Below are 13,003 nucleotides of genomic sequence, written 5' to 3' on the forward strand. Positions count from 1 at the left end.
AATCAAATTTTTATTATTTTTTTGAGTCAAATAGACCTTTATAATCAACGATTAATTAATTATTATTAATTAAAATACCACTTATCATTTTATGCCAACGTAACACTAATATGACGTTGACGTGAAAAGTGAAAAATATCACATAACCATGTTATCATGTCACATTAGTATGTCAGCTCAACAATATTGTGATATAGAATGACAAGTAATATTTTGACTAATAACAATTAGTTAATTATTAATTATAAAAATTTATCTAAATTAAAAAAATATAAAAACTTAATTAATTATAATAATAAAATAAATATTTATTTAAAATTTTAAATAATTTAAATTCTTTTAAAAATATTATGACTTAAGAAATTAAACTAGTTTGCATGATCTTAAAAATGGAATGCCACAACAATATGAGGGCATCGGCTTATGCTCGTTTGTCCTGAAAAGCAATTAACATGGTGTGTGTGGATATATGCCCTGAAATTCTTTGTTGGCAGGAGAGGATGAGAGTCGAGGTACTTGGGATTCTAACAACCCGAACTTCGATAATTTGGAGGGTTAAGATAACAGCACTTGTTCCATACATCAGTTTAATTAGTTGTCTCTCTAGTCTCTGCAAAGGATAATATATATATATATATATATATATATATAAGTTTAATAAATTCTTTCTCCATGACTGATCTCATGCAACTGACATCAGAACAGTGTTCTGGAAGGCATGAAAAGACTTGAACCAACACAGTTTGTAACCTAGGCCATGTTCAATGGCTAATTCGCCCTCTCTCTTTTGTAAAGCAGCTTTAGTTTATGCTCCTTTCTGTCATACCAATTTATAACCCATCAAAGTTGTTTTACAACTTGATCAGATCAGATTTAGCCTCTGATTTCAATTCAGATTTTTATTCTTCAATCGAGGTGTTTGATATATGTCTCTCATTAATATACCCTAACTTACTATTCAAACATTAATGGTTGAAAGAATTCACTTAGCTTTTTAGGCCTAGAAGATCTCCTCAGCCAACCATTGAAACATTTTGATGATCTTAGTAGCAGAAAATTCCCATAATTACTCTTAATTTTTAGGTCTTCCACTCCATCTTTTTAACTACTAATTTTTTTTGGTTTGTTTTTAATATTAATCTTGACCCTCTAAAGGGACAATCCCCATAAAATAAATAATGAATAAATGTTAGTTAAAGAGGCTTCCACTCTTAACTAATTACTATTGTTAATGTACGGTACCATGAATTTCCTTTAGCCTTTGCAGCCCATTGTTATAGTAATTAGTCTCGTAGCTGTTGCTTTTTTGTTTTCTTTTTCTTTTTGGCCAAGTATTGTAGATTATTATACCAATGATTATTATAATTAATTAAAAGTATACATAGGCAAATACGAAAGGGACCACAAAATTCTTTAGGTTAGGGACCACATAACTCTCCATGTGATGCCAAGTGCCAAGGGAAAAAAGCCAATTGCTTTTTCCACAATGATTAAATTGTTTTATGTTTTAGTAGGATAAACAAATTAAGGGCTTTCTTAAAAGGTTTGCATGTCTATCTCTTTCGAGAGAGATAGCAACCTTCGAACATGCACAACTCTCATTGGCATTTTGCCATTGCATATTATTTAGTTCTCTCTTTGTTTGAAAGATCTTGTTCCCCCACGTAATCTATAGCTCAGATATCATTTCATGATTATAAAGACTGGGAAAGTTTGAAATGTATGCTTACTGTCACGCATGGGGTGGCTACGGATATGCCGCCCCATATTTTTTATTTCCAGAGTAATTAATGCCCTTTTTATGCTTCCAAGTGTAGGTGGCAAGTAGGTGGGTCAGGTTGAGTCATTTTCGATAAAGAAAATTTTAGATTATTTCGTTTTTAAGTTGTTTGGTGTTTAAATTTTTTCAAGTTTGAATTCTCTTAGGTTCGAGTATTTCAGAGTCAAGTCATTTCAAGTTTAAGCTATTGACTTTTTCAAAATCAAATCAAATTGAATTTTGACAAATTATTCGAATTTAGGGTATTTTGAATTAATTTTTGAGTCATTTTGAGATTAAATTATTTCAAATTTTGAGTATTTCAAATATGAGTCATTTTAGATTCAGTTCATTTTCGGTTTTGAATTTAACAAATTCACATTGTTTATTTTTTTGTCAAATTAGATTCAAACGTAAGATTTTCGGATTCATGTTAATTTTACCAACTCTACTTTCTAGTACCAGAATATAACATGACAGTATTAAGAAGAAAGATAGAGTGACTAATCCCTAAATTATATAACCGTAAATATAAATGCTCAAAAAATCTCAAGAAATTTGTTATATTAACAGCACTTAAGTCAAAGTTGTCATGTTCTAGTTTGTATACTTCAAAGAAAATAGCATTATCTAGTTCCAATCAAAAAGTATCAAAGGATCTACTTAGTTTTGGAATTTGCATAGTTGCATGTAGGAAAAGCAGAGGAAATTTTTCAGATGACAAATTGCTTGTAAAAAAAAAAACAGGAACTTGCTATACAATGAATGCTAAGTGATTCACTGTACCACTTGGGAGTTTGCTTTCATAATCATCATGTCTTTCAAAAATGAGATCTTAAACATGTGGATTTGTATAATGTAAAGCAGTGTCATAAAGGAAATGTGCATAAATTCCTTTATAGTTTCTCCTCAATAATTTTCTCTGGTTCAAAGAGACCCACACTTATCAAACTGTTCTCTTACTCAATGAATAAATTATAAGTTGAGAATCATTCTCCATGCACTATATCTTTCTCATGCTTTTATGAATGAGATTGCTTGATTCTTACTTGGGATATAGACTAGAGCAAAGGAAAAAGTTGACATTATTACTGGCTAATTTGTCTAAAGTGGAATAGTAAGTAGATGCTGTAATCAAAATTATACCCAGGAATTTACAGTAAAAAGTAAGAAAATGATGTCACTTTTAAATTTTCTTGAGAATTTTACATTAAAACATGTTCACTTTAGATTTGAATGGACAATTGGGATGATAATAACCACAGGAGTACAACAGGCAAAAGGGTTTGTTATAGAATTTAGTATCCTTCAAAAAGTGGAAAGGAAATTTCAGAGAAATCTTGAAAGGGGAGATTAAAAAGAAAGATATAATGGAATCATATTTTTTGTGTATCTAGACAGCATTATTTTACCACAACAGTGGTGTTGAACAGGAATATGCTTAAATCTTTTTATTATTATCTCTTAATAACATCTGACATTCTAATTTATGACATTTAGAATTGGACCACCTACCCTGTGCACTATTATAACTAAAACAATAAAAAGTGAATTGAACAAGCTGTGGGAGATGCCCTATTGAGGTCAATTGGTTTAATTCCGGGATGGTTCTGGATAAAGGGCTTTTGTAGTTTTAAATTTTTCTTGTAAAGTTTCCACAGCAAACCTCTCGGTATAAATATTGCTGTGTCCCTTTATGATCAACTATCTCTGGACCAGGATAAAATTGACTGATTGCCATACACCAGAATTGATCAAATATATTGAGTGGGATGAAATAAATCTATCTGATAATTTTAGGTCCCCATATCTTGAGAATCTTCCTGTCATATCTAGTACAATCATTCAGACATTCACCACAAAATAGGGTAATGAAGGACAGGAAGTATGATGTCTTAAAGGTTTTTTCCACATTTACCTTCCCCTCTACCTAGTGTCGACAAGCACAAATAGTTAAGGGCTGTCTTACATATTTAATACTTTTATTATATTATTTCAGAGGTAAGGATGTATTTAAGAGAAAGAATTAAGGGCTGGGAAGGTGGATTGTACTTAGCATTCTTAATTTCTTTAACTGTGTTTGGATTGAGGAGAATTGAAGGAAAGACAACACCACTCCCCTTCCTTCTATGAAAACCAATTAAGATTGGTAATGTGCCACCCTCCCTTCCCTACCCTTTCCCTCCTCCTTTTCGAAAGCCATCTAAACAAGGGAAACTGCATCCTCTCCTTCCCTCTGTCTTCCTATCTTTCCCTTCCCCTTTTGGTTCCCAAACATAGGTAAGGTAACCATAGAGAAAAATTGAGTAATTACCTTGTGAATTAAGATTGTAAATTAGTCATGTTTACATGAATCACTATAACTCTTCCCCTTTTCTTTTTGGTTTTTGTTTTTCTAAAAACAAAAGAGACAAGGAAATGAGTCACATCAATTCAAATGAAGAGCTTTATTTCTTTGCATAAAATAATTTAGACAAAGAAAAGAAGATGGCACCCCTTGCATTGGCTAAATTTGTGCCATGAAATAGATTACATGGACCAAAATTCAAAGGGCAATTGCGCTTCATATCTCGCCGTTAAGGGTGTGTCAACTATTCATTCCTTGTTTAGAAATGTGGTATTCATTCACATCCACATTCTTTTGATCAGCGCAACAAATTTCTTTTGCTTCTTGGACCATCTGTTGTCACACTCCTGGTATATCCCAACCGTGCCAAAAGAGTCGATCACCATATATAAGGTTAATCTTCCTAGAATAGGATTGCTTTGGTACTCTTGGAAACTCTTGCATCATCATGTTTCAAATTTAAGGGGCAATATTTATTGCTGGAAAAGGAAGGAGACAAATCAGCTAGAATTTAAATGCAAGGGGAAGGTTCCAGGCTCTACACTATCCTACACCTGTCCCTTATGCTACATAATCAAGCACCTTTCATTTACACAGAATAAATACTATTATATAGTTAATTAAGTGTACAAAAGAGAAAAAGTTATGAATGTGATGATAGTGATTATCGCACTCATATGACATGAAACTTTCAATTTCCTCCAAAAAATTGGTGAAAGCCAAAAGCATAATTATATATTTCATAAATTTGCTAAGAGAGAACATAGAGAAAGGAAGCAAAAGCATGGAAGACCTTTTAATATCCAGTGTTTAGTTTATTACGCAATCAATAAAGCTAATCATCCCCTCATCAATTTACACACCTTATTATTATATATCTTATTTTAAGACTCAAAATATGATATTTTTAACTTTCCTCAAGAGAAGATATTATCTCTAAAGTATATGATGATTTTAGCCATATAAGAACCCTTTAATGTACTGTTTTTTCCTTTGGTACAAACCTTTAATGTACTAGAGTACGATTTTACAGAAAGGAGTCTGACTTATTTGTTTTAATTATATCATATGCTCTCATCCCAAAGGAAGGGGGGGGGGGGGGGGGGGGGGGGGGTTATGTTATGGTTACATATTCCATGTATATAGAGTATTTAGAGGTTTTCTAAGCCCTTAATTTTGTTGTTCTCAGAGTTTATAGAGTGTAAGTGACAAAAAAAATTTAGCAATCTATTTTAGAGAACATTTATCAAGCTCTCATGCCATATAATTTTCAATTTATACATTTTTTCAGAAATAATCTAATCAAGAAATTTTATTTTTGTAAGTAAATTTTACTTACTATTTTTTTATTACTGTATATATTAGTAAATTTCTTGACTAAGCTTGGTCTCTTTTGTATACTATTTCTCTACTGAATACTACCACTTTTCTCGTCACTTGTTTCTCATATATTAGTACTCCTTGACATAAAATGTAGTTATTGGATTAATTTAGCGAGTCGCATTCACAAATATGTCAACTAAATCATAAATGAAATATTACAATCAAATTAATAGATCCTAGCGATGTTAGGTGAGACAAAAGTGATGTAACGATTAGTACTTTTCTTCGTGATTAGAATTAAAAAATTCTGTTTTAAAATTTAAATCTTTAATTCATTTTAGATTCCAAAAATGAAATTAAAATTACCATAATCATTCATAAAAGGATTTAAAAGGAGATCATGTGCTGTATCTTCACTTCCTCTTACCAATTAATGTTCAAAATGGTTATAGCTGGATTTTTTTTTTATTTGGAGGAAAGGGAGATTTAAATTTTACTCTTTAAAAAGAAAATCATGCATCAATTAATGAGTCAAATACTCGAGTACGGCTATAGCTAAGTTTGTTAATAAAGTTTTACATTTTTTTCCTTTTCATAGTTATTGCAAATCACACATTTATATTTCATAGGATTATTTTTTATACAGTATTTTTATACACTATGATAGAGTTTTTAAACTTCATCAATGGATTGGATAATTTTTCATATTTATGTATGTTTGAAAAAGTACATAGTCATAATTAAGACATAGAAAACCCATATATTTTACATAAAAAAAAGTTTAGAGCTCAATTCTTCATCCCTCGACGTAATTATCTAATTCTAAAACCTTAATCTTGATTGGTTCATTAAAACATGACATTTAAGATGCTATTTTTCAAACAAATAAATAAAAGCAATTGATGTTTATAATTGGTTGAATGTATCACTCCTAATAAATACCAATTCACATCTCCACGTCATACAGGTACAAACTTCCATTCCCTTAATCATATCTAGTTCCATTTCATACAATCGCTAATTATTTAACATCAATTCAAAGAAAATATATAAAATTTAATTAAAAATATACTAACTAAATTATACATAATATCATATGTAGCAGTAGTAGTGTAATAGTGTTGCAATGATATCAATCATCATATAGTCATCATAATCACCTGATGAAACAGCACATATACGATCATAAAGAACTTTGTAACCTTATACAAAGCAATAATTGTGACCATATAATCTTTAATCTTATCTACTAATTAATGGCCAAAAAGAACCTTAGAGAGAATATACATCTTGTGGGTTTGCACAAATACTCATGGAGAGAATGTGACACACTATGATTCATCATCTCTCCTAATAAATACAAAGTCCATTAAAACTGGTAAAGTTGCCACATCAGACTATCCACTCCTTATATATATAGGGGGGGTAGAGATATATTGTGAATTGAACCAAAGAAACAAAGCCAACTAACACACATAGACAAGTTTAGCTGTATACTTCACTACTCTCCTCCAACTATACTACTACTTCATCACTACCGTTTCTCTAGTCATCTCTCTTAAATCTCCTTTCTTTTCCTTTCTTTCAAACATGGCACTGAAAGTAGCTGCTGTGAATTCATCAAGGGCTGCGGCTGCGGTGGCAACGCAGGATTGGGAGGAGGATTTAGTGGTGGTGAGAGAGTATGATGAAGAGAAAGACAAGGTGGCTGTGGAGGAGATGGAGAGACGTTGTGAAATTGGGGAAGGAGGAAAGCCTTCGCTTGTGGCGGACCTTTTAGGTGACCCCATATGTAGAGTCCGCCACTTCCCATCTCACATCATGCTGGTAATTAAATCATCCTTAGTAACTGACCATCACCATTATTTATTATGGCTTTGTTTTTAACCTTATTGATCATTAAAATTCATTAGAGTGGACCGATTGATAGATGTTGCATGTTTTTCTTATTATGTTTGAAGGAAGACATATGGCAGTATTAACTATTAATTACCTACTGAAATGGTTACATGATTTTTGTTCTTATTGTATGGTGTGAACAGGTAGCAGAATATGGAGAAAAAGGAGAGATTGTAGGAGTTATAAGAGGCTGTGTAAAAACTGTGACAAGGGGGAATTCAGTTTATGTAAAGTTAGCTTATATTCTGGGATTAAGGATCTCTCCTTCATACAGGTTTGCTTCATTTCTTTTCTTAATCTCCTTTCATCCATCTGCTGCTTCTCTGTTTCTATCAGCATATAACTACTCAAACTCTACCGTTACTGCAATTAGCGAACAAAATTGTAAAGATAAACGTGATATTCACAAGTTACAGTCTCTCCTCTTTTTCTTTATTGTAAAGTTATCAGTATAACTAATATGGTCAAGTCATGGATTGAAAAAGAGAAAATAAAACCTTAGTCACCTGACAAGAGACAGAGGAGAAACTGTTTTCCCTTTTGCTTTTCTACTCCATTTGCTCCTGGAATTCTGAAACTGTTTTTCCTGCTTTTCTACCCCTCATTTGGCTCTTTTCCACGACCAAGCTCTCTCTATCTTTTTCTATCAGAATTCTTGCATTTTCATGTGTGCTTTGTGTTGGAGGGGTTCTAATTTCTAATCTCCATTCCCACTCCACAAAAAAGTTGGAAAATGATGATCAGATTCCACCATAAAGAAAAATGACGATGTTCCTCGTATCATGGAAAGGAGGGAAATGCCAGCTAACCTCGCACTGACACTTGTATTGAATCCACTAGATTAATTGCTTTATTAATTCACAGCCACCAAAAAAAAAAAGGTCGTGGACATGCTATCTCATTCTATTCTTTGTTCGTACTTGCTTTTCCCTTCTATTGCCTCCTCCCTTTGCAATGGTCCACTCAAATTTCTACTGTATCCTTTTGATACATGCCTTCCTTATGTCATTCTGCTGTTATAAAAATCTCATTTGCTTTTGAATAACAATGTTACAAGAAGAATAAAAATTACCCACCAGCAGCAGAGCAGCACTGCATACTAATTCTCTATCCCAATATGCTAATTATTGTTTGAGCTTTCAGATTATTATATGATTATTAAGCTTATGAGTGGTGCCATGAGGCCTCCCCTGGATGTGACAGCAGTCTCAATTTTCTTTTTTTTTGGTTTTTCATTTTTATATTGGTTAATGCTTCTTATGATTAGCTTTTGGAAGGTTGCTTTCTGATTCAATATCATATTAAAATCTCCACATTTTTGTCACCAGGTTTGATTAATTCTAATTAAATTACCTCGAGCCCATAACACAATAATTTATGAATAAGAAAACATGTATACATGGTATGGATGATTAATATATATGTAACCAACTATTATACGCAGGGTTCAATCTCATGAAGCATTTGTTAGTAATTTTTTGCAAATTGTGATGCAGGAGGCTAGGCATTGGCAAAAAACTGGTTCAGAAATTAGAAGAATGGTGCAAGCAGAATGGAGCAGAGTATGTATACATGGCCACAGATTGCAGCAATGAGCCATCCATCAATTTGTTCACAAGAAAATGTGCTTACACCAAATTCAGGACCCCAACGATGCTGGTGCATCCAGTTCATGCTCATTACAAGCCACTGGGCTCAGGCATCGCCATCGTTCGACTCAATCCGAGGCTAGCTGAGTCGATTTACCGTCGGGTTTTTGCCAACTCAGAGTTCTTCCCTAAAGACATAGACAACATTTTGTGCAACAGGCTAAGTTTGGGCACGTTCATGGCCTTACCAAGAAAGTGCCTCCCGAAATGGGATCCCAAAACAGGGACTCTCCCGCCAAGTTTTGCAATTACGAGTATCTGGAGCACCAAGCAGTTGTTCAGGTTGCAGGTGAAAGGGGTTTCGATGTTGACGTACGCATGTTGCATGGCTTCCAGGGTGGTGGATGCCTGGATGCCATGGCTGATGTTGCCTTCCATTCCTGACGTCTTCAGGAAATTTTGGGTGTATTTCTTGTACGGACTGCACATGGAAGGTAAAAATGCGTCGCGGCTCATGAAGTCGCTGTGTGCTTTCGCCCATAACATGGGTAGAGATGATGATGGATGTGGGGCAGTGCTGGCTGAGGTGGGCCAGAGGGACCCTGTCCGAGAGGTGATCCCACATTGGAGGAAATTTTCCTTGTCTGAGGATTTGTGGTGCATCAAAAAGTTGGGGAACGCAAATGATGGGTCCAATGAAATATGTGGGTCGTCTGATTGGATGAAATCACGACCTTCTTCACGTTTCCTTTTTGTTGACCCGCGTGATATTTGACAATTTGTTTTTTTCACTGTTGACTATCATATCAAAATCCAGCTTCGTACATAAGAAGGAAAACAACATAAGTCTTAGTTTCACTGTAAGCTACATGATCTGTCCTCTTGCCATTTGCCAAGAACCCCAACAATAAACATAAAAAAGGTAAAGGATAAAATATTGCAAGGTCTGTATATACATATAATTAAACCCAAAAGTTCATTAAAAGAATATATGCAGGCATTTATCAAGGCTGTGAGAAAAATATTAACTCCAGAATTTAATTTTTTTAATCTGTAAATAATTCTTTATTTAAAGAATAAAATTTAAATATTTATTCCTTAATTAAAAAAAACCTTTACACTCAAGATATTTAATTTATTGATTAATACATAAATCCTTACTTAAAAAATATGATTCAAATCGTCTCTTTTTAATTGAAAAAAAAACATTTGTCAAGTTATGAGTTCCAAGACCAATGCAGTCCCTGCCGAACACTTGGCCAATCTGGAAGATAATCCAAGCTTGAGAACTGGGATTATGGGACCATCATTGCACTAAAAATGGACCCAAGTTGGCAATTGGCAAACACATTTCCAAGGCACAAGTACTCAAATTGCAGCATTTTTTGAGTTAACAATTGAAGACAAAATGAATAATTGATAACACTGCATTAGATTGGGACAGCAACTTTACTACCCCTTTCCATGAAATTATATAATAGGACAAGTATTACAAGGCCTGTTTGGAGGGTCAAGGTTCAATTACTCCTCTGGCAATCAAAATTTGAAACGGACTGAGAATGTTAAACTTCTGTAGAGGGCCCTGACCCCACCTTGGCTTCTGAAAGTTCATGATTCCACAGAAGGAGAAGAGGGAAAATCTCATTTTGGTCCCCCTAAATTTTATAATTTGGCCCCATTAGATAGTAAGTTTTCAGAGTCGCTACCCTTTGTTTTAGGTTTATATTCGTCAATAGACCCATTTTAAATGCAATTATTATTAGTTATATTACACTAAACTTTTGGTTACTTAGATGTTTTCTTTCCAATTAAAGCATTTTGACACTACTTACCATGTCAAGCAATTTCGTTCTTTTTCGAGTAAGGGATACATGTACCTATTGTTGTGTCAAATTATTAGATGTAAATATATATATATATATATATTGTAAATAGAAATTTATAGTTTTTTATAGAATAATGTTTAGGAAAACAATCAAATTATTTTAAAAAAAATCAATTTTTATTGTGTTATCTTTATTTTGAATCAAATAAATCCTTATAATTAATGGTTAACTAATTGCTATTAGTTAAAATGTCACTTATCATTTTATTGTCTAGTGATACTGACGTGGAAGGTGAGAATATCACGTGGTCATGTCATTATGCCACATCATTATCTATTATCATATGTCACCATGTCATATTAGTGACATGTGATATAAAATGACAAGTAATATTTGACTAACAATAGTTAGTCCACTATTAGTTATAAAAACTTATTTGGCTCAAAATAAAAATATAATGACTTGATTGAATGTAATAAAAAATAAAAAATTATTTGAATTTTTTAAAATAGTTTAGGTATTTTTTAGGTATTATGCCTTTTTTATAAAATAAATTTAGTACTCCATTCTTTACAAATTTTTTTTACATAATATTTAAAAAAGGTTCTAAATTATTCAAAAAATTTAAATAAACTATTATTCTTTTATTGTATTCAATCAAGCCCTTTTACTTTTAATTTAAGCCAAATAAACCCTTAAATTTTTATTTTTGCCAAATAAATCCTTATGATTAATGATTGATTTAATCAATATGTTATTTGTCATTTTATATCACATGATACTGACGTAATATAGCAATATACCATAATGGATGATGATGTGACTATATGGCATTTTCAGCTTCTACATTAACACTACGTCAGTATTACATGGAATAAAATTACAAGTGTACTTTTGATTAATAACAATTAGTCAACCATTGATCATAAAAATTTATTTGACTTAAAATAAAAGTATAAGTACTTAATTGAACATAATAAAAATATAAAAATTTATTTAAATTTTTTCAAATAATTCAATTGTTTTGAATATTATGTTATTTTTTTATGAAAAAAGTTCACCTTTCTATCCCAGCACAAAGACCAAAATTCTAACTTCGCCCTTACTCGTGCAAAACAAAATTCACCAATCCTTCACCAATACCTATAATTAAAAAAAAGCTCTAAAGGAGCCCTTACGTTTGGCCACGTTCTCTATTTCTTTGGTTGGCACGTTTTGCTCTTTTTTGGTCACCACGTGGATTGTATGGCTAAAAACCATAAGTTAGGCACCGAAATGCTTCAGCATTCACATTTACTTGTGGCTTTTGGTATCTTTAAAGGACTCACATGGATATATTTCTTTGGTGTGTAAGAATAGACGATTTTGGTTAATATTTATTCTCTGAAAAAAATTATTTTATTGCGTAACATTATATAAAAAATAATGAAAACAACCATTACAAGTGAAGCACTGTGTCGCGCAGAACAACTAGAATAAGTGGAGCATTACTCCATGTGGAACAATTAATACAAGTAGAACAACTACTTCGCATAGAATAATAATTTCACACAGATGACAATGAAAGTAATCCAGAATAGGTGGCAGGGTTCAGTGGTTACTTTCATATTGGGATGTTCCAAAACGTTTGGCTTGGTGGCTCAAATATAGAGGCAGTTAAGAGGTCTCTCTTAACCTTTTCTTGAAGTACAAGTGTTTCCTACTTTTAACTTGTTCTCTTGTATCTGTTCACATACAGCTTCTTCTCTTGTACCTGTTCATGTACAGCTTTTTCTCTTCTACCTATTCACGTACAACTTCCTTTCTTACACCTATTCACATACAACTCTTCTCTATTAGCTCCTACTCGAGAACAAGTCTTATTGAATATAATTACTTCAGCAGTCACATAATAAGTTTCTAACTGTTACTCAACATTAACTCTCAGTAATGGTTACCTAATATTAAAACTCTCCTTAATGATATGATTCATTACGTGTATTAACACCTTTTCTTTTAACCATTACTTCTAGCACTACATATAGAGCCTTCACAATTCAAAAAAGGGTCTGTCATGACCTGGAACACCCATCGGGCCAATGACAACCGTCGCGACGTCCCGATAGGCACTTATTATCCGAAATGCCGATTGGAATCCCGCAAGGCTTAGCATCAGCTTCCGCATCTCCCCGGTGAGTGACAGTTATTAAATCTCACATTTCAAGAAATCATAAGTCGTTTCCAAATCAAAATAATATAATATTATTTTTTGGCTCATAGG

At 32.7% G+C, this 13,003-nt stretch overlaps 1 protein-coding gene and 1 long non-coding RNA gene across 2 annotated transcripts; one reads left to right on the forward strand and one right to left on the reverse strand.

The window, feature by feature from the left end:
- Positions 1-6,807: 6,807 nt before the first annotated feature.
- LOC18595436 (putative N-acetyltransferase HLS1) lies at positions 6,808-9,775 on the forward strand. The gene is made up of 3 exons (XM_018122603.2): positions 6,808-7,256; positions 7,472-7,602; positions 8,825-9,775. Exons 1-3 carry the CDS (start codon positions 7,020-7,022, stop codon positions 9,690-9,692), a joined length of 1,236 nt encoding a protein of 411 aa, XP_017978092.2. The 5' UTR covers positions 6,808-7,019; the 3' UTR covers positions 9,693-9,775.
- Positions 6,822-8,137, reverse strand: LOC148762001 (uncharacterized). The gene is made up of 2 exons (XR_016026897.1): positions 7,835-8,137; positions 6,822-7,691 (listed from the first exon to the last, which is right to left on the reverse strand). It is a non-coding gene; the product is annotated as an uncharacterized LOC148762001 (long non-coding RNA).
- Positions 9,776-13,003: the final 3,228 nt, after the last annotated feature.

Source organism: Theobroma cacao, chromosome 6, assembly GCF_053813885.1.
Source record: "Theobroma cacao isolate CCN51 chromosome 6, ASM5381388v1, whole genome shotgun sequence".
In the NCBI taxonomy this organism is placed as follows: Eukaryota; Viridiplantae; Streptophyta; class Magnoliopsida; order Malvales; family Malvaceae; genus Theobroma; species Theobroma cacao.